Raw genomic sequence first — 19,572 nt, 5'->3', positions numbered from 1 at the left:
CTGGCGTGTAGAAGGTGTGGCGTGGGCGTGTGGCCGCAAGCACGCAACTCCGTCAAGATGGTGTTAAGGTGGCTGGTAGAGCGGTGGGAGGAAGGTGGGAGGAAGGTGGGAGGAAGCGCAAGCGATCTGGCGTACGTGGCAATGAGACTGCCACTGCTGACAATTGTGGTTGATTGCAACGGCTGCAAATTAATGCGAGCGACAGTAGTACAACTGTACAAGAAGAGACAGTCTGATGAGAGACCATCTCCGGCCCACAGAGTCCGCCACCATCCCGTTGTTACGATACACGAGTCCCGCTCTCTGCCCCATCCAAGCCTCAGCACCCGCGCCCAAGCACCATGGCCACATGACACCCTGCATCAAAGCCTAATTAGTCACAGTGAGTCGAAATGCCTTCTTAACACCTAAGCACAAACTCAGTTCCGTTCGTCGGGGAGACGGCCTGGCACCACGCAAGCGGTCGTGACAGTGAAATTGACAGTCACCACACTGGCCCATAAACCAACCCCCGTTGAGCGTTGCGCCACACGGCTATACGGACAAAACCACCCACATATCATTTGCCTCACGCTCGCTCACAACGCCGACAGCTCTCCGCGCCCCTGTGCCTGCCGCTGTTGTGCCACCGCCGCTGGCAATGCCGCCGCCGCCACCCGCCCCTCCATGCTACCACCGCCACCCACGCCGCCCCGCCGCCGCAGCACCACCACCCGCGCCGCCGGCCGGTGCGACAGCGGCGCACTGCCGTACTGCTCCGACCCCATGCCGCCGTACTTTGCGGCGAAGCGGTTGGCCAGGTCGGTCATGGCGGCCTCGCCCTGCGCCAACCGCCGCGCCCGCCAGGGGCCGCCCTCCGTCATCACCTGCGCACGTAGTGGGAATGTCGCGGGCAGGACCCGTTCCGCGGTGGGCGCGTGACTCCGAGCTCGCAGAACTTAGCCGCGACCTCTCAGGTTCTGTGCCCGCTGTCGCCCTTTCCGCCGGGCCCCCTTCTCCTCGTTCTGGCGCCCCGTGTCCCCAGTGACCACCGCATCGGCGGCCAGCAACGTCCTGGCCCCGGCTCTGGACCGCGAGGCCGCCGCAATCACGGCCGCCATGTCTCACACCTTGCACCGGTCAACCCGTGCCATCCACGAACAGTCGCACACACACATACACACGGGCACGCACCTTCCAGAAGAACTCGGCGGACGGCCACGTCATGTCGAACGCCTGCAGCCGGTCAGCCTGCGTGCGCGTGTCCGGGCCGTGGGAAACACCAAGTCAAAGCTCATGCACTGCAACCTCAACATAAGGATCCGGGTCCGAATCCCACTCCCACTCCCAATCAGATGCAGCACACGCCGCAGGGCACACGCACCAGCACCTCCACGCCAACCGCCGCCGCGCCCTGCACACGCTCCACCGCTTCCTCCTCCGCCGCCGCCGCCTCCTCCGCCCTCAGTGGCTCCGTCAGCGCCAACTCCCAGGCCAGCGGCTCGGCGACACGGGCGGCATCAGGCGGCGGCGGCGGCTGGCCCTTGTCCACCGCCGTCTTCTCCAGGATCACCTGGCGGGAACAGCCGCGCGCGCGTTTGTTCATACACGCACACGCATTCAGGACGCGGTCATGTGAGCAACCTGCAGCCCTGATAGCGACGCAGCAGGCAGGGTGCCGCCTAATCACACACACACACACACACACACACACACACCGCCTGCCTGCCTGCCTGCCCACCTGGTCAAATGTGAGCCAGGGCCCGCGGTCCTCCACTCGCGAGGGCCAGAGCACCACTACCGCCACCCCGCCCGGCGCTAGGCACCGGCCCCAGTTCGCCAGCGCCTGCGGTGTGGGATGCAGGTGGTGGCCGCAGGTAGTGGATACAGGTGGGGGCATTGGCCTCGGACACGGTCCACGAGTCACAGGCAAGGAACCGCAGCTGCAGTTGAAAGCGGATCAAGCCGTGGCCCATGGCCTGTGGGGAAGACCATTGCCTCAATAAGCAGTCTCAATTTCTGCCCTTTCCGCCATTCTTTCCTCCTGTTGCCACATGCCCCTCGTGCAACGCCCGCCACGCTCCGCCCACCCACCGCTGGTGCCATCGCGCTCATCTGCTGCAGCCCGAACACCGACACCACTGCTGCCGCCGGCCCGAACGCGTCCAGCGCCGAGGCGTCCGCCACCACCGCCTCCACCGGCTGCTGCTGCTGCTGCTGCTGCTGCTGCGGGGTTCCGCAGCCAACAGCACCGCTACTGCTGCCGGTGTTGGCTGCGGCGGCCCCCGAGGCCGAGGCGATGGCGGCGCGGGCCAGTCGGATCATGCCCTGCGACAGGTCCAGCCCCACCACCCGCCGCTGGCCGCCGTACAGAGCATGGAGTGGCAGCAGCTCCTGGCCTGGGGGGTTGGGGGTTACATTGTGCGCGCCGGGGGCTAGTGGAGAGGAAGCCACGACAACACATACAGGATATGTTTTTGGGCCAAAGGGGCTGTGGGCGGCGCGTAGATTGAGGGTGGGTGGCGGGGGCGGCGTGTGCTTGCCGCTGGTGTGGTGCCAGGGCGCAGGATGGAGGATGGAGGAGGTGGTGGTGGTGGATACGATAGCAGTCGGTGCCAGCAGGAACGCCCTGAACGCCATGAGCCTAAATTCAGTTTCCAGGAGGCTGCATACGTGCTAGCGGGATCAATGCGTACCCCGTGCGCTCATGGGAGGATTTGACAGCGAGCCCGGGACGTACCGGGTCCGCAGCAGGGCACGAGGACGGGGCCCGGCGGCAGCGTGTGCGACTTCAGCTCGCCGACTGCCAGTTGGAACCAGGGGTCAAAGCGCGGAGCGAGCTCCCTGTTGGTAGGATGAATACAAGCTTGAGGTGAACCGCCAGGGTGTCGGGAAGCCCTTAATGAATTGCCGAGCAACATCCCCTGGCATGTTTCTCAGTACGCCTTACTTCAAGTACAGCTCCGCAGCCTCCGACCATGCTCTATCGAGAAGCTCGACTCGCTCCTTGGGCATCAGCGGCGAGCTTGAGGTCGTAGCCATGGCTTTCGCTGAAAGTGCAAGCTTGGTCGGGCTGCCGCGCGCGGGCTGCAGAGCGCAGCTAGGCCTCGTAAGCAGCAGCATTACGTGATAACTATAACGTAAGTAACTTGAGGCTGACATGATTTGCAATGGCGGGATTTGCGGATCAATGGATCCGCACCGTGCCTCTGCGCTTCTGACTCTGAAAGGACCCCGCCATGAACTGCCTAAACTCCCGCGCGTCAACTTGAATGCGCATGCCGACCTGTCTCGCCCTTCCTCTACCTCAACACGCCAGCATCCTGCCACATCAGCCCGGCAAGACCTCACCTCTGCGCGCAAACCTGCAACGCGTGACACTGTGTCAATGCGGGGGCGTGATCGGCCTATCATCCACTATTATAACCATGTATGCTTGCATGCACCTCTCGATCTTCACAGTAACCGACCTTATCTGCACTAGCACCTCCTAGCCTCTGCCGCGTGCGTGAAAGCACCCGGCCCCGATACGCCAACTGTCTGCCCCGCTTACCACCGCCCACCAAACACCTACGCCGGGCCTGCAACAGTGGCAGAACCGGCTCCTGCTCCCGCCCCTCCTGCCCACACCGCCGCTGCAGTGAAGCCCCACAGTTCACCCAAGCACGAGGCCTCCACGCTCACGGCGTCCGTCAGCGGTCCTCCACCCAGCCAACCGGCCCTCCTATCCCTCGGCCCGGCCCGCCGCGCCCACCTTACCAACTCCCTCTCCCGCCCCCTCCGCCCCAGTGCCCCAGTGCCTCAGTGCGCGGTGGCCAGCCCCACCAGCGCCTGCATGGCCTCCAGCTCGGAGCTGTCGCCGTCGGCGCCCAGCCCCACACCCAGACCCTCAGCCTCCGCAGCAGCCAGACCACAGCTCCGCTGCGGACCACCGCCGCCGCCACGGCCACCCGCCACAGCAGCAACGCCGCCGCCTGCGAAGTAGTCGCCATCAACGCTGGTGCGCCGCGCTGCTGTGCCGGAGGACAGGCGCCGCTTGCGGCCCCCCGCGCCGGTGCGTGCTTCGGAGGTGGTGGGTCGGGGCCCGCCGCCGCCTCCGCCACTAAGGAAAGCCGAGCCAGTGGCGCCGCCGTAGGTGTGGTGGGTGCCTAGGCTGGCACCGGGGCCGAAGGGCGAGATGATGGAGTTGGGTTTGGGCCCGCCGTTGGTGCCCAGCAGGGAGGGGGGTAGCAGGGCGCTGCCGCCGCCGCCGCTGGAGAGCGGGCCGTTGGACAGCTCGCTGCGACGCCGCATGATGGGGCTCTGCGCAACAGATTCACGCATACAAGTTGAAGGGGGCAGCTCGGGCAGCGATACACACACTTGAGCAGGAAAGCGTTGCACGGGGCGAGGTAGGGCTTGCCGCCCTGCAGGATGCCCGGCTCCAACCCTCACCTGGGAAATGCCTCGCATGGAAGCCGGCCGCTGCCGCTGGCCCCACACCACCTCCTCCGCCTCCCCCAACTCCAGCTCCTCCTCTTCCTCCACCTCCGCCAACAAGTCGTCGTACTCCTCCGACGTCGCGCCGCTGTCGTACCCGGCGCCGGCGCCGCCACCCCGCCCGCCGCGCCGGCGGCGCCGCGCCGCCGCCCCACGCCTGCTGCCCCCTGCGCCCTCGTCCCCATGCAGCCGGCTGCGCTTGGGCGAGGGCGGCTCGGCAGAGCTGCGGCCACGGCCCAGCGCGTGCGCGGCGGTGCCGAACACGTAGCTGGTGTGCGGCAGGCGCCGGTCCGGCCCCTGGGGCAGGTGGGCGTGGTGGTGCTGCCGGCAGGCACCGGCGGCGTCGGGGCCGGCGGCGCTGGGGTCAAAGTCCGGGTCCAGGTCGTGGTGCATCTCCATGTCAGCCAGGAGGGAGTTGGGCCGCTTGACGCGGCTGCCGCGGCGCAGCCCGCCGCCCGCGTCGGTGCCGCCGTTGGTGGCGTCACTCTGGCGGCGGTGGTTGGTGTAGTGGTGGTGGTTGTGGTGCCGCTGTGCGCTGCTGGTGGGAGCAAAGCCTGCGGCAGGGATAGGGAACCATAAAAAGGGGAAATGAGCCGATAGTCTAACTGCATGACTGCAGCAGCGAACATCAGGGTTGGTGGCCTCTGTCAACAAAGAAGTGGGTGCTACGACCATCTTAATCGCTCACCTGCGCCGCTACGCGCCCCGGCGCCGGAGGCGCTTAGGGGCGGCTGCCCCATCTCGCTCCCCCGCCGCCCTGGCAGCGCCGTGCTGTGGTTGCTGGTGCGCAAGGTGTGGTGCGCCGCGGACGGCTGATCCGCCGCCGACGGCTCCGGACGCGTCGCCGCGGGCGTCGGGCCCCCGGCGCCGCCGAAGCGGAAGCTGCCGCTGCCGAGCCGCATAGCGCCGCCGCCACTGCCGGTACGGTGCAGCGAGCGGATGCCGCCGCCACTGGGCTGCGTCTGCAGCTGCTGGGAGCTACCGGGCAGGAGGCTGGTGGCCGGTGCGCCGCCGCCCACGCTGCCGGCGGCGGCGGTTCCGGAGGGCTGCGGCTGGAGCGAGGGCAGCGGCGCGTGCAGGCTAGGCTGCGCGTGCAGCTCCTGCCCGTGTGGCTGCATGTGGCTGTAGCTCATGTGGCTATATGGCATATGGCTCAGGTTGTCGGGCGCCGGCGCCGGCACGTGCAGCGGCGGGATGGCCAGGTGCTGCAGCGACGGCGGCTGACTCAGCGCGCCGCTGCCGTATGCCTGCAGCTGATTCTGCTGGTGCTGGTGCTGCTGTAGGTGCAGCTGGTGCTGCTGTGTGTCGTGCGGCAGCGCGCCTGCCGCCGACGCGAGATGCGAGGCCGAGGGTGCAACTGGCGCGGAAAAGCCGGGGAAGCCGGTGGAGGCGTGCTGCTGTTGTTGCAGGGCGTCGTCGCCTGGGAAGGCGGCGCCCGCAGCGGCGGCAGTGCCGGCGGTGGCGGCCGAGGCGGTGCCGCCCATCATCATCATCTGGTCCACCGGGCACGCGCGTTGGGCCATGTGCAGCAACGACCTGTAGCGGCAGGGAGGGCGTGGGGATGTGGCCGGGTTACGGGTGATACAGGTCTACAGGGAGATGCAACACGGTGATGGCGCGGGGCACCGAAGCAGCAGGCAACTGCGGATAAAGGGCAGGCTCTTTGTTATGGCCGGCGGCTTACTTGAGGATGTGGGCGGCCTTCCTGGCGGCCATCTGCAAAGTGGCGTCCAGCCCCACCCGCGCCGCCACCTCCTCCGCCCGCGCCGGGTCCTCCAGCAGCAGCGCGGGGGCCGCCACCACCATCTCCAGCGTCAGAGCCTCGCCCGCAGCACCCGCAGCAGCACCCGCGGCCCCTGGCACGTCGCCAGGCGGCGGCGCCGCTGCAGAGTTGCCGGCGCCGCTACCGGCTCCACCGCCGCTGGCGTTCCGTGCCTCAATGGCCGTCGCGACGCTCTGCGCAACAGCGGCGGCGGCTGACGCCGCCGCCAGCGCGGCCGCGCTGGCCATGCCCTGCAGGGCCGCCACACCGTCGGCCGATGCGGCACCGCCACCTCCACCCATCATGCCGCCGGGCACCAACGCCAGCGCCGACGGCATCGTCAGCGGCGCCACCGACAGATCGATGCCGGCATTAGCGGCGGCCACGGCGGCCGGATCGCCGGCCGGCGCGGGCATGAGCGGCAGGGCACTGCCGGTGCCGTCGATGCCACCACGTTCACGCCGGGCGCCTACCCCCGGCCCGGCGTCTTCGGGGTCGCTGCTGCTTCGCCGCGTGACGCGCTCTCGCGCGGCGTCCCTACTGCTGCCGCCCATGCAGCCGGCCGCCTGGCCTGGCCCGGCCGCGCCTTCCGCGCCGTCGCTGCTGCAGCGACCGCCGCTGCCGCCGCTGCTGCCGCGCTGCCGGGCGCCGTCAAGATTCGAGGAGCCGCCCGCCGCCACCGCTGCGGCCTCAGCGGCGGCACGCGACATGAAGGCGCTGCTGAAGGGGTTGCGGGAGGCGCCGTGCGCGTCCTGGGAGGCGGGGCCGCCCGATCCCTCCTCAGCCACCATCGCTGCCGCCGCGGCCGCAGTGGCGGTGTCTGGGCTGTTGAGGAAGGGCGCCGACCACCGGGCCGGGAGGCCGCTCACCGCCTCGCCTGCCGCCAGGGCTGCCGCCGCCGCCATGTCGGTGGCAGTCGCCGCCGGCGCCGGCGGCGCCGCGGTCGTCGTCGCGGCAGCGCCTGGCGCTCCTGCCGCCGCGGCGGCAGTGATGCCAGCTAGGCTGGGCGAGTCCAAGTTGATGCCCAGCCCTGCAAGGCTGGCCGCCAGCCCTGGTCGCGGCGCCGCCACGGCAGCAGGGCCGGCCGGGCCGCCCACAGCATGCCCCTGCCGCTCCGGGAGGCCCGCTCGGACGCCGTCGCGAGCCGCAACCCCGCCGACGCCACCAGCTGCGCCCGCACCCGCGGCCTTCCCACCGCCAGCGCTGCTGCCTGCGCGCCCTGCGGCCAGCGGGTCCCGCGGCAATATATGGGGGTCGTCGTCGGCGCCACTGGCCTCCATGTCTGCAAGCGGGTCAACCATGGCTTGCCCGCCAAAGGCCTTCTCGAGCATGAGGGCCGCAGCAGCCGCAGTGCCAGCTGCCGACGCGCCGCCGGCTGCCGACGCCGCTGCGCCGCCTTGATTCGCCAAACCGCTGCTGCTGGCCCCGGCGCCAGCGGCGGCGGCCAGGGCTGCAAGGTTGAAGCCCCCGGGCCCCGCGGCGGCGGCGGCCGTACCAGAGCCGGACCGCATCAGCAGCTGCGACGGCAGCAGGCCGCTGGGCAATGCCCCCGCAAGCGGCAGCGACAGCGGCGCCCCCATTGCAGGGTGGTGCTGCAACAGCGCCGGCGGCAGGCCCGGTGGCGGCGCGCCGCCGCGAGGCATGTTCTGGCACTGCTCGCAGCGGCAGTTGCCGCCGCAAAAGACCTGGGCGTCGTAGCACTCGCAGTACCTGCATGCGGCGGCGAAGGCGGTGTGAGGGGACTGGTGTGAGGGCGGGTAGGTGGGCGCTGTTGCATTTTAGGGGGTACGGTACGTCTGAGGGTCGGGGCGGGGAGGGAGGATGGCCGGAAGGAGCACGAAGTGTGCCAGGTTCAATGCACAATGTGATAAGTGCTGACGCGGCCCTTACATCCTCAGGCCCCCACCTACGGGCATTGTCTACTCACTTCTTGACGCAGCGGCTGCGGCGGCAGCGGCACCCCTTCTTGTGCGCCAGCTCGCCCTCTCCCTTGGCCCCCACCTGCGGCCGGCGGGGACACAGTAGGAAGAGCGTCAGCGGCAGGACCGGAAAGCGAACCACCGCAGGGCCGGACGCATGGGCAAGCGCCTGGCATCCATGCCTTGACCCCGGCCCAGCCCCCTTCCTTGCCCCCTGGCCCCGCTCCATTGCGGCCCTCCCGACTCGCAGCCCCCCCTGAAGCCCCTCCTCCCGTTCTGGCCGTCCCATCTCGCAGCCCCATGGGCCGGCTTCGGGTTCGAGTCTCTGTTATTTTGGGCTTGTTGTATTTGACCACGTATCCTGGAACCCCTCACCTTGGGCGCGAACGCCCCCGGGCTGGCCGCCAGCTTCTTGGAGCGCTCGGCGTGCACCAGGTCCGCCGTCTCCACAGCGTTGAGGCAGTCGCGGCAGGCGCAGCCGCTGCAGAACACGCCTGTTATAAACGTGCATAATCAAGGGTTGGGCATGGTAAGTGGGGTTGGGGGTGGCAGGAGTAGTGCTGGGAAGAGGCGGGAGGAGCGGGAGAGGCCACGCGTGTGGATGATCAGGGGCTTGCAGGGGGTTGCCGTTTCCCGCCAAGGCCTCAGGCACGGCCCTTCAGCAAATCCCCATCCCAGGCCCGTCCGTGCAACGCCTTGACTCAGCGTGCCCCGTCCCTTACCTGCAGCAAAGCACACGCAGTAAAGCTTGAGGCACCGGGCCTTTTTGCAGTTGCATCGCTTGGTGCCGCCCGCGAGCGACGCGTATCCGAAGTCCTGGTCTTGGTCATAGCCCATGTCCTGCATGCATTAGGCCATGTTGCCGGTCAATCCATGGGACTTCCCCGTAACCAGCAACGAGTATGAATTTGGCGGACGAAGAGGCAGGGGTAGAGCGCATTCGACCTGGTGCAGCAGAGGGTCAAAACTCTGCCCCAAACTCACATAGTCCTCGTCCTTTGTCCTTCGTGGTCTTGACATGACTGCAGAAGCCAACTAGATCAGCCTGACGGCGTTGCCTGTCGTCGACAGCGCAGGTTCCATCCGTCAAATTTGGTTCAACCTCGCAACGCTTGCACCCAGCATAGCCTTGACAGCAAGGCTTCCAAGGCAATCACCTTCCACAGAATTTCTTCAGTCAGCAGGAGCTGTCACCGGATCCGCGCAAGCTGTCGACCCCTGGCTCTAACTCCATTTCCAGGCTCGTCTGGCTCCTTTACTTCTTGCGCACTCGCCCTAGTCTCCTAGAATTTCCAAGTTCCTAATAAGCAGTCAAGTTCACCGCTGCTGGCAGGCTTGTAGAGAGTGAACACGAAAGAATGCAGGTCGGTCGAGTGCACGGTCAGTCTCTTACAGTCTTGTTGGCAATATGAATGAATTGCGTCACGCGTCAAGTCACTACTGTAACACAGCGGCCATGGCTTCGCGCGTTTACTGAGTGACCGAGTCCACGTCTGCGTTTCGATCCCGCGCCAGCCGTGCAATCGGGGTGGAGTGTCCCCTCCTGAGCCGTCGTAAAGCTGTTGATGCCCAATAACCTACATGCTCTTGAAACATCATACTTTTGTAGCGTAGCCCCGCTCGTATGTGCGTCAGGGCGACCGCACAACTTTTGTCCCTCCGTCACTTTCGCATTGGCCTCGCTTTTCTGCAATTTTGTATACTGCACGAGTGTGCAGATAAATTGTACCAGGATATAGCCGACCAGCGCTACGCATTCCTCCTTGCCAAATATGCCGCTACACGCGCAACACCCTGCACCCCCGCAACACCCTCAGCCCCGCCCCCGGCCCGCCTGAGGCTGCTGCATGGTCTCATTCACCACCACAAAGCGCCCCCGCGCCACGCCACGCCCCGCGGCTGCAGCGGCCATCGCCGCGGCCGTGGCTGCGGCCGCAGCCGCTGCCACTGCCCGCTCCTGTGCCGTCTGCGGCGGCTGCCGGTGCCGCTGCGGCGGCTGCAGGCGGCCTGCGGCTCCGGGCGCGCGCGGGCCTGCCGGCAGCACCAGCCTGCCTGGGGCTGATACACCACTCCCAGCGCCCATAGCAGAGTTGGGCGAGGCTGGTGTTGTGGGTGCCATTCCACCAGCATGCCACCTCGTCATCGGGCCGTCGGCAATCCCACGTGGGCCACTGCCGCCTGGATGATCGGCCGCCCCCGTCACCGCCACACCCGCACCTCCGCGCAACTGTACGGGCCCGGCTCCACCGCTATCCTCACCTGCTGACACAGCGGCGTCCGGGCGCGGCACACCCGCGCTGTCAAGTCCTGGGCTGTGTGCCCCACCGCCGCCGCCGCTGCTGCCGCTGCCGCCGCTGCTGCCCAGCACCGTCGCCGCCGTCGCGGCAGCAGCTGCAGCCACCGCCGCGGCGACGGCCGCGTTGCTACAGCCGCCGCTGCCCGTGCCCTCCAACATGGGCGAGCTGCCTTCCAGTCCGGCGCCATGCGGTGTGTGGCTGCCGGGGGGCAGGTTGAGGCTGCTGCGGCGGCTGCCGGAGTTGGCGGAGGAGGAGCTGTGGCGCGGCAGCAGCGGCGCGGCGCCGCCCAGCCCCATGGGCAGCGGCGGCGGCGGCTGTAGCGGCTGCAGCTGGGAGGAGGGCGCCAGTGGCGCCAGTGGTGGGATACCTGCCAGGTCGCCCTGTTGCCGCCACGCCTCGAAGGCGCTCGCAGCTTGTGCAGCAGTGGCTGGGCTTGCGCCAGCTGTGGCAGCAGGAGCGGCAGCAGTAGCACGCCAGCAGGTGCTACTGCCGCCGCCGGGCCCGGTCCGCGGCGGCTGTGGCAGCACAGCGCTGCGAGGAGGTGAGACAGCGAACCAGTAAGACTGGAAGGGCTGCAGTGGTGGCGGCGCCTCGCCCGGTGCCCCCAGCGCCTGTGCTTGCGCCTGTGCGTGCGGCGGCGACGGCAGCGACGGCACCAGCGATGTCGCGGACACGATGGGCAGCAGCTGCGCCGCCGCGGCGGGGGACAGCGCGCCGGTCGCCGCCGCCTGCAGTGCGCACGCCGCCACTGCCGCGCCCGCGCCCGTGCCCTGCGCTAGCGCGCTGGCAGCAGCGCTGCCGCTTGTGCTATTGCTGCTGCTGCTGTTGCTGCTACTGCCGCCTAAGCCGCCTGCCGTGCGAGTGCTACTGCCGCCGAGGGTCACCTGGGCCGGCGTCTGCGGTGGTGCTGCTACAGCTGCAGCTGCATTGGCTGCCGGTGCTGGCCCGGCAGCCTGGGCCTGAGGGCCATGTTGTGCGGGGCCTGCGGGCACCCACGCCTGCTGTGGCGCACCTGCTGTATTCGCCGTGGTGCGGCGCGACACGGCTGCTGCTGTGGTGCTGCTGCGAGCGCCACCGCCGCGGTCCAAGCCATCGCCTTGGCCTTGGCCTCGGCCTTGGCTTGCAAGTGTTGCAGGTGCTGCAGGTGAGACCCCATCCGGCGGCTCATCCTCCGCCGCCTCCTCATCCGCGTCGGAGACGGTGCTCTCCGAGGAATCCCCCTCCTCCCCCTCCTCCCCCTCCTCCACCCTCTCCATCGCCGCCTTTCCCGCCACCTCCCTCTTGCCCTCCGCCGCCGCTGCCGCCGCCGGCACCAACTTCGGACTCCAGAGCCCGGCGCCGCCGTCGCCGCCGCCGCCACTCTGCACCCGCTCCAACTCCTCAATCTCCTCCGGCGCAACGCCAAACGTCATCAGCGCCGCCTCGAGGTGCCTTTGAAGCTCTGCCTGCCGCCGCCGCCGCTGCGCCTCTGCCGCCGCCGCGGCAGCCTCCGGTACCACCCCATGGAAAGGCACGCGGGATGGGACGATGGTTGCGGCGGCGCCGCCGTCGTGCGCAGTGGGGAAGGTGCCGCCGGGTGCCGCTGCCGGCTTTTCTTGGAGCGTGGGGAGTGATGGCTGGGCGTGCGGTGTCCGTCGCGGCGCACCGGGCATCAGTGATGCCGCCGGCGGCTGCAGCGGCCGGTGCGGGAGCAGCAGCGGCTCCGGTGGCGGCGGCAGACTCAAGGGCGGCGTTGGGGATGTCGCCAGGCCTGGCGTCACAACCGGTGTGGTGGTGCTTGCGTTTTCAGCATCCAGGGCAGCGGCAGCGGCAGTGGCGGCGCCCTGCGCCTCGCCGCCGCCGCCTGCAGCGCCGCTGCCGCCGCCGCTATTGCCGTCGCCGCAGGTGTGCTGCGCCCGCTCCAGCTCCACCGGCAGGGTACGCAGCAGCGGCTGCAGCAGCCGGGCAGTGGGCGCCCAACAGGTGCCGCCAGCGCCGGCGTAGCACTCGGCCAGCGCGTTGTAGTCAGGGTGGGAGGGGTCCACCTCCACCACCACCAGACCGCCGCCGCCGCCGCCGCCGTACATGCTGCCGTACATGCTGCCGCCGGCGGCGCCGCGGTCATGCAGATCGTGGTGGTGGTGGTGGTGGTGGTGATGGGGGCGGCGGTGTTTGGTCTGGAGGGCCTCGCTGCGGCTGGTGGTGACAGAGGCGGAGGCGTCCGCAGCTGGGACGACGTCAGTGGATGGCGCGGCGGCGGCGGCGGCGGCGGCCCTGGCTTCACGGTTGCCCCTGTGGCCGGCGGAGTCACTGCCGCTGGCTTGGCTGCCGGTGCCGCTGGTGCCAGTGGCGGTGGCGCCAGTGGCTGTGGAGGGGGCGGTGGAGGTGGAGGGGGCGGTGCTGCTGCCCGTGAGCGTGTGCTGTGTGGAGCCGTCGGTGTGGCCGCGTGTGTGACCACCCCACAGCCCCTCGCCCCCTGCGCCGCCCATAGCGCCGCCTGCTGTGTCCACTGCTCCTCCCTCTCCGCTGCTGCTGTCACTGCTGGCGCTGGCGTCAGCCTCGCTGCCGCAGCCGCACCACCCGCTGTCCATCTCAAGGGGCGGGTAGATGGAGGGAACCAGGAGGCGCCGGTGGCGGCCGCCGCCGCCGCCGCGCAGCTCGGCCTGCTGCAGCCGCCGCTGCTGCGCCCTTTCCATGGCAGCAGCTGTGACAGTAGCGCCCCCAGTGCCGCCAGTGCTGTCGGTAGCCAGAGTAGCTGGGGCGGACGTGGCAGTAGCCGGGGTGCCAGCGGCGGGGTGGTGCGGCATGAGGCGGTCCAGCAGCGGAGTAAACCAGTGGTGGGGTTGCGACTGTGGCAGCGGCGGCGATGGAGGCGGCGAAGGAGGCGGGTGTGCCGGCGCGGGCAGGGGTGGCGTGTGCAGGGGTGGCGGCGCCGTCACCGGCACCAGGTGTGCCAGGGTGATGATTGGCAGGCGCGGCGACGGCGCCTTCGCCGGCGGCGCTCCGGCTGCAGCTGCTGCCGAGGCTTCCGTTGACGTTCCTGCCGACGTCAGCGACTGCGCCGCCGACGAAGGCGCCGCCCGCGGCGCTGTTAAACTGGATTGCGGCGGTTTCAGCGCCGCCGCCGCCACCAGGGCCGCCGCCAGCTCCGGCGGCGCCGCCGTCACGCGGATGGTGGGCACGTGCCGCGGCGCCGCGGCTGACGTCAGCGCCAGTGACAGCTGGTGAGACTCATCCGGCCGATGTACTGCAGCCAGAAGTGAGTGTACGGCAGCGTCCGACCAGCGCTTGTACAGGCCCTTCAGCCAGTCTGACCGAGCCGCGCCCACAGAAACCGCTGGCGGCGGCGCCGCCGCCGCCATGCCCCCCACCGCCGACGCAAACGGCGATGCGGGCGCTGAAGGCAGCATTGACGATGGCGGCAGCGTTGGTGCCGCTGGCGGCTGCGGGAGTGGCAGCAGAGGCGATGTGACAGACGGGAACGACAGCGGCGGCGGTGACGGCGGCGCGGCGGCAGAGCCGCCGCCTGACGCGGCGACGGCGGCGGCGACGGAGCCCGGCGGGGATGGCGGCGGCGAGCGGGTGCTGCTGCCGCTGGTGCTGGTGCTGGTGCGGAGACTGGGCGTGCGCGCGAGCAGGTGGCTGCTGTGCCCGTGCCCGTGGCCGTGGCCGTGGCTGCCAACCGCCATGGGCAGCAGTTGGTGCGGGTGGTTGGAGGCACCGGCGGCGGCGGTTGGGTGGTTGGCGGCGGCGGTCGCAGCAGGCGGCGGCGGTGGCCGCGGCGGGAGTGGCGGCTTGCCGCCAGAGTGTGCGCGCGCCAGCTGCAGCGGCTGCTGCGGTTGTGGTAGTTGCGTCAGCTGCTGGTGCTGGTGCTGGTGCTGGTGCTGCTGCCCGTGCTGTCCGGAATGAGAGCGGGGTGAGGTCAGGGGCGAAGTCGACGTGGGGCTGGTGAAGACGTGGCCGCCGCTGCTGCTCCTGCCGGCGCCGCCGCAGGCCGCCGCACCCGTGCCGCTGGTGCTGGCGGTACTGGCGCCGCCGCCGCGGGCGTGCGCGGAGGCGGCGGCGGCGCCTGGCGAGGTGAGCCAGGGCGGCGGCGGGTGCTGCGGCTTGGCGGCGGGCTGGGTTGTCTCAATCACCTGCATACATAAGGGGGCAGCGGTCGACGTCGGCGTGGGCGAGAGCTTTACTGTATGCGGAGCTGTGGCAGCAGTCACGGCTGGGGCAGCTGCAAGAGATCGCCAGGACTTACCGACTCCGGACAATCAGGACTAAGAAACGCCAACCACGGACCAACTAAGCCGCTCATGCACGAAACCACTGAAACCCTTCCTCACCTGGAACCGGCCCTTGCGCTGCACCGACAAGGCGCCACTGCTGCCGCCCGAGCCCAGCAGCGGCGTCGGCGGCGGCGGCCCGCTACTGCTACTGCCAAGGCCAGCGACGTCGGGAGCGAATGACACCCGGTGGTGATGACCCGAGTGGTGGCATCCGCCGCCGCCGCCGGGGCCGCCGCCGCCGCCGCCGGCGCCACTGAATGGCGAGCGACTGACAGCCGTGGGCGACGCAACCGCGGGTGCCGCTCCAGCTGCAGGCGCCGGCGTCAGCGGCTGCGCCGCCGGCGACAGCGACGGCAGTAGCGGCTGCGGTTGTAGCAGCGGCTGCTGCTGCTTGGGTGACTGGTATGGCTGCGGCAGGGCCACTGACGGCAGGTCCGGCGGCGGCGGCAGCGCGTGTGGCGGCGGCTGCTGGGTGCGGCGGCGGTGCAGGTCTGGGGATGACACAGAGGAGCGCAGCGACGGCCGGCGCGGGACGCCCTCCGCCGCCGCCCACTCCTCTTCCTCATCCTCCTCACCCTCATCAGGAGCGGCACCTCTTGCGCCGCCGGTACCAGGCATGGAGCTGTGGTCCGTGTCTGTGCCGCTGCCGCCGCCAGCAGCGGCGGCGGCGCTGGCGGCGGCGGCCTGGCTGACGGCGGCGCCGAAGGGGCTGGCGGCGCCGCCGCCGCCGGGGCGTGGCTGCCGCGTGGGGCTCACGGATGGAGGCCCCGGGGAGAGGAAGGGCCAGTGCCGGGGCTGGGGATGGAAATGCGACGGCGACTGTTGGGCCCTGGAGCCGAGCACCGGACCGGCGGAGCTGGTTGGGCTGCCGCCGCCAGGGGTGCTACTGCCGCCGCCAGGGATGCTACTGCCGCCGCCAGGCGGTGTCGTTGAGGCGCTGCCGGCGGGCGACGGCGGCGCAGCCGCGGGAGTGGTGGGGGCTGTAGCAGCAGTTGGGCTACTGCCGCCGGTGCCGGCAGCGGTGTTGGCGCCGGGGCTGTAGCTGCTGGTCGCGCTACTGCCGCCGCCGCCGCCAGTCACTGTTGCCAGGCTGGCGCCTGTGGTGCTGCTACTGACGCACGACAGGCCCGAGGCGGCCTGGTGCAGAGGCGGCGCCGGCGAGCCGGACGGCTGTAGCTCCGTCACCGGCTGTAGCTGCGGCAGCTGTTGCTGTGGCTGGGCGCAGGGTAGGTTGAAGTCCCAGCCCAGCACGCCGGTCATGTAGCTGTCGCATGTGGGGGGCGGGGGTGTGGGTGGGTCGTGTGTGTGTGTGTGTGTGTGTGTGTGTGTGTGTGTGTGTGTGTGTGTGTGTGTGTCATCACTGGTGCATTGGGGTCACACACCACCCAGCACGCACCCACCCCCCAGCACTCAGTGCACCCACCTGGCCCGGCTCTTGAGCTCGCGGCTGTGCGCCTGGCGTGTCGGCACTCGGCCGCCGTGGCCGGCCCGCAGCTGCCGCACCCGCTCCGTCAGAGGCGGCAGGCCTGAAGGCATGCATGCAGGGCGTGGCGGGGGGCCGTGTGGTTAGCAGTGGGTTACAAACATAACCTCAGCCACACACAGACACGCGAGTACACGCCCCTTGACCGCACTTCTAGCAGCACCTTTGTTCATGCAAACTCCTGCACCTCGTAAGCCCCTCCTCCCTCCGACATCCTCTTCCTCCCTTACCCCCGTCTGCACCCCCCTCCCCACCCCCCCCCCTCTGCACCCCCCGCCCCACCTCGCCCCCCTCCCCCCGCCCCCGCCCCACCCGCCAACAGGTGTTTGACCAGGTAGGCCCGGTCTCGGGCGTGGTGGCGGAAGAAGCGGTGCTCCAGCAGCTGGCGCGCGGGCGGGCGGGCGGCGGGCTCCTTCTGCAGGCACAGCGCAACCACCTCGCGCATGGACCTGTGAGGAGGGTGGGTGAGGTGGGAGGGAGGTGGGAGGAGGCGTGGGTGGGTAGGTGAGGCGTGGGTGGGTGGGTGGGTGGGTGGTGTGGGTGGGTGGTGTGGTGTGGTGTGGTGCGGGAGAGGTTGCCACCGCCGCGTCACCGCACACGTGCACATGCATACGCACACACAACATAAGTTTTGCACTAGCAGTAGCACGCACATGGACGCTCGCGCACGCACTTGGAGAAGGTGCGCGCCCCGATGCGGTCCTCCAGCTGCGGCGGCGGGTTCTGCAGCGTGTTCAGTAGCACCTGCGGGAGGGCGTGCGGCGTGTGTAAGTGTGTGTGTTGGGAACTGACGTGGGCTGTTTGGGTGCGGCATAATGACAAACATCAGCATTGCAGTCCATGGCACACGCGCGCCCTCTCATGCGCACCCAACCGCACATAGGCAGGCACACCCAGCTGCAGCCTGCCCAGCTAGAAGCTATTTTCGCATGACCAAGCATGTTGAGCTGTTCGGCGGGTGTTCGAGTGTTCGGCCCCTGCACTTTACTTTACCTTGAGCGGCGGCTGGTTGGCGAAGGGCGCGGAGCCGTGTGCCATCTCCAGCAGTGTGATGCCGAACGACCACATGTCGGCCTTGTCGTCGTACACGCAGTCCTGTGGGGGGGCGAAGTGGGCGTGGGCGTGGGCGTGCAGGTGTGTGCAAGAGTGGTCGTGGGCAGTTGCTCCAAGTTGTCACAAGTGCCCTATGAGGAAACCGATGGAACAGGGAATCAGGCAGGGCGTGCATCATGGTGCGAAGGAAGACGTAAGGGCCTGGCCGCGCCATTTACTACGCTCCCCCTCGCTTCCCCTCGTCCTTACCCTTCACCCTCCCTCCCTCCCCCATCCCTCCTTCCCCCTCCCCCGTTGGTTTGGTTCAGTTTGGGCTGGTACTTACAATACCCCCTTCCCATCCCCTCCTCTCCCCTTCCTCCCCCCCTCCCTCCCCCTCCCTCCCCCCCTCGCCTCCCTCCCCACCTGCAGCACCTCGGGCGCCATCCAGCAGGGGGTGCCGGCCAGCGTGCGCCGCCCCACCCGCCCGCGCCCCCAGGTGCCGCTGCGCTCCATGGTGGCCGCCACGCCCAGGTCGCCCAGCCGCGCCGCGCCGTCGCCGCCCAGCAGCACGTTGCCGGCCTTGACGTCGCGGTGGATGGCGCCCTGGGGGGGAGAGAGTTGGAGAGGTGGGTGGGTGGAGGTGGGGTGGGGTGGGTGGGTGGGTGGGTGGGTGCGGTGGGGGCGTGGGGGTGGGGGTGGGGAGGGGTGGGGTTGCTAAGTCGCTGACAAGTGGCTAGTCCGCTTACCGCGCGTATGTGCTGCTGTGACAGTTGGTTGTGCTCCACACGCACCCGCGTGTCGCGCATCACCCTGAAACCCACCTGTACGTGTACCTACATCCCAGGGAGCGCGGTGCCGGCACCGGGCCCACATCCTCTCCTCCCCATCCGCCGCGCGTTAGCACACACACACACACACACACACACACACACACACACACACACACACACACACGTGCACGCGCAATACACAGACTCACGCTCCTCCATCCCCTCCACCCCCAACCCCACCCATCCCCTCCATCCCCACCCACCCCCTCCACCCCCACCCAAGCCCACCCAAGCCCACCCACCCGACCCCACCCCGACACACAAACGCACACACACACGCGCACCTGTTTGTGCAGGTAGTCCAGGGCCCTCAACACCTCCCGCGCAATGGTGGCCACCACCGCCTCCTCCAAGCCGTCGGGGTGCGCGTAGCGCATCACGTGGGCCACCGAGCCGCCCTGAGGGTGGGTGGGCGTGTGTGTCAGGAATGAGGCGTGCGTGTGTAGGTGCAGGGGGATTTGTTTTGCACCGTTTTCATGGCAGAACTGTAATGTTTACTCGTGTGAGAGGTTGAAATACTCACGCAGAAGGCCAGCGTAGGTAGGAGATAGATGTATGCGTGAAGCAGTGATGCAGTGCTTAGGTGCTCGTGCAGGCACAGGGTGGCTTACTAACAAGCTAGTGCGGCATCGACCCAACTAAGAAACTCATCACATACCCACATGCCCGTCACGCTTCCGCCCTCCCCTCCCTCCCCTCCCCTCCCCTCCCTGCCCCTCCCCGCCTCCCTCCTCCCCTCCCTCACCCCCACCTCCCCTCCTCGCCCCCACCTCCATGTACGGCATGACCAGCCACAGCTCCCCCGCCGCCGTGACGAAGGAGCACAGCAGCGGCAGCACGGCCGGGTGCTGGTAGCGCCGCATCTGGGCCACCTCCTCAATCACCACCTGGGGGGGGGGCGGGTAGGGAAGTAACTCGTACACGACAGCCAGGGCAGGGCAGGGCCGCGCCATCCGTGTTTGTCAGGGCCCTCAACAGCATGAACCTGTGTACATTGCCGCCCCCTCTCCCCACCCCCACCACTCGCCACCCCCCGCCCCCCACCACCCCACCACCCCACCACCACCACCACACACAGACACTCCCACCACCACTCCCCACCATCACCACCGCAGCACCACGCACTCCCCACCACTCCCCACCCACCCCAACCCCTTCCACCGCCTCCTCCACCTGCAGGTCTGCGTCCGCCAGGTCTGTGAGGTCGCAGCGCTTGATGGCCACCACCTCGCCGCCCAGGGGCACACAGCGAGCCCGGTGCACAGTGGAGGTCACCTGTGCGGGCCCAGGAGGAGGAGCAGGAAGGAGGAGGAGGAGGGCCGGTGAGGAGGAGGAGGTGGCGAGGAGGGGCAGGCGAGGCAGAGAGGATAGCGAGGAGGAGGCCCAGTGAGGAGGTGGTGCGTTTATTGCGAATGTCTGGAGCGCGCACTCCCGAGGTAAGCTGCCGCAATTAACCCAAGGCAGGTCGCAGCAGCAGCAGTAGCTGCTGCACACACCTTCCGTCTCCCCCTCCCTCCCCTCCCAAACCATCC

General features: G+C 69.2%; 3 protein-coding genes across 4 annotated transcripts in view; all 3 read right to left on the bottom strand.

Moving 5' to 3' along the window:
• Positions 1 to 158: 158 nt before the first annotated feature.
• CHLRE_12g550200v5 (uncharacterized protein) lies at positions 159 to 3,110 on the bottom strand. Its single transcript, XM_043068969.1, has 7 exons — positions 2,930 to 3,110; positions 2,720 to 2,823; positions 2,074 to 2,378; positions 1,721 to 1,825; positions 1,364 to 1,552; positions 1,174 to 1,230; positions 159 to 866 (listed from the first exon to the last, which is right to left on the bottom strand). The coding sequence occupies exons 1-7, from the start codon at positions 3,019 to 3,021 to the stop codon at positions 579 to 581; spliced, it is 1,140 nt and encodes a 379-aa protein (XP_042919016.1). The 5' UTR covers positions 3,022 to 3,110; the 3' UTR covers positions 159 to 578.
• A 48-nt stretch (positions 3,111 to 3,158) lies between these two features.
• Positions 3,159 to 9,520, bottom strand: CHLRE_12g550250v5 (uncharacterized protein). Its single transcript, XM_043068970.1, has 9 exons — positions 9,297 to 9,520; positions 9,124 to 9,197; positions 8,862 to 8,979; positions 8,515 to 8,633; positions 8,148 to 8,221; positions 6,143 to 7,930; positions 5,147 to 5,994; positions 4,414 to 5,012; positions 3,159 to 4,281 (listed from the first exon to the last, which is right to left on the bottom strand). Exons 2-9 carry the CDS (start codon positions 9,157 to 9,159, stop codon positions 3,781 to 3,783), a joined length of 4,083 nt encoding a protein of 1,360 aa, XP_042919015.1. The 5' UTR covers positions 9,160 to 9,197; positions 9,297 to 9,520; the 3' UTR covers positions 3,159 to 3,780.
• Positions 9,521 to 9,608: 88 nt separating this feature from the next.
• CHLRE_12g550300v5 (uncharacterized protein) overlaps positions 9,609 to 19,572 on the bottom strand; it is a 10,362-nt gene continuing 398 nt past the window's right edge. The window contains exons 2-12 of one of the 2 annotated variants that reach the window (XM_043068972.1): positions 19,214 to 19,315; positions 18,811 to 18,927; positions 18,325 to 18,438; positions 17,634 to 17,813; positions 17,169 to 17,270; positions 16,849 to 16,919; positions 16,488 to 16,624; positions 16,116 to 16,218; positions 14,750 to 15,956; positions 13,355 to 14,551; positions 9,609 to 13,264 (exon numbers count right to left, since the gene is read on the bottom strand). In XM_043068972.1, the coding sequence (XP_042919014.1) occupies positions 9,953 to 13,264; positions 13,355 to 14,551; positions 14,750 to 15,956; positions 16,116 to 16,218; positions 16,488 to 16,624; positions 16,849 to 16,919; positions 17,169 to 17,270; positions 17,634 to 17,813; positions 18,325 to 18,438; positions 18,811 to 18,927; positions 19,214 to 19,315 (6,642 nt within the window). In that variant the 3' untranslated portion in view covers positions 9,609 to 9,952. Of the gene's footprint in view, positions 13,265 to 13,354; positions 14,552 to 14,749; positions 15,957 to 16,115; positions 16,219 to 16,487; positions 16,625 to 16,848; positions 16,920 to 17,168; positions 17,271 to 17,633; positions 17,814 to 18,324; positions 18,439 to 18,810; positions 18,928 to 19,213; positions 19,316 to 19,572 lie in introns of those variants that run through there. The other variant, XM_043068973.1, reaches the window with a different exon arrangement.

Source organism: Chlamydomonas reinhardtii, chromosome 12 (assembly GCF_000002595.2).
Source record: "Chlamydomonas reinhardtii strain CC-503 cw92 mt+ chromosome 12, whole genome shotgun sequence".
Taxonomy (NCBI): domain Eukaryota; kingdom Viridiplantae; phylum Chlorophyta; class Chlorophyceae; order Chlamydomonadales; family Chlamydomonadaceae; genus Chlamydomonas; species Chlamydomonas reinhardtii.
The sequence above is the reverse complement of the archived record's forward strand: the minus strand, read 5'-3'. Positions and strand labels throughout refer to the sequence as shown.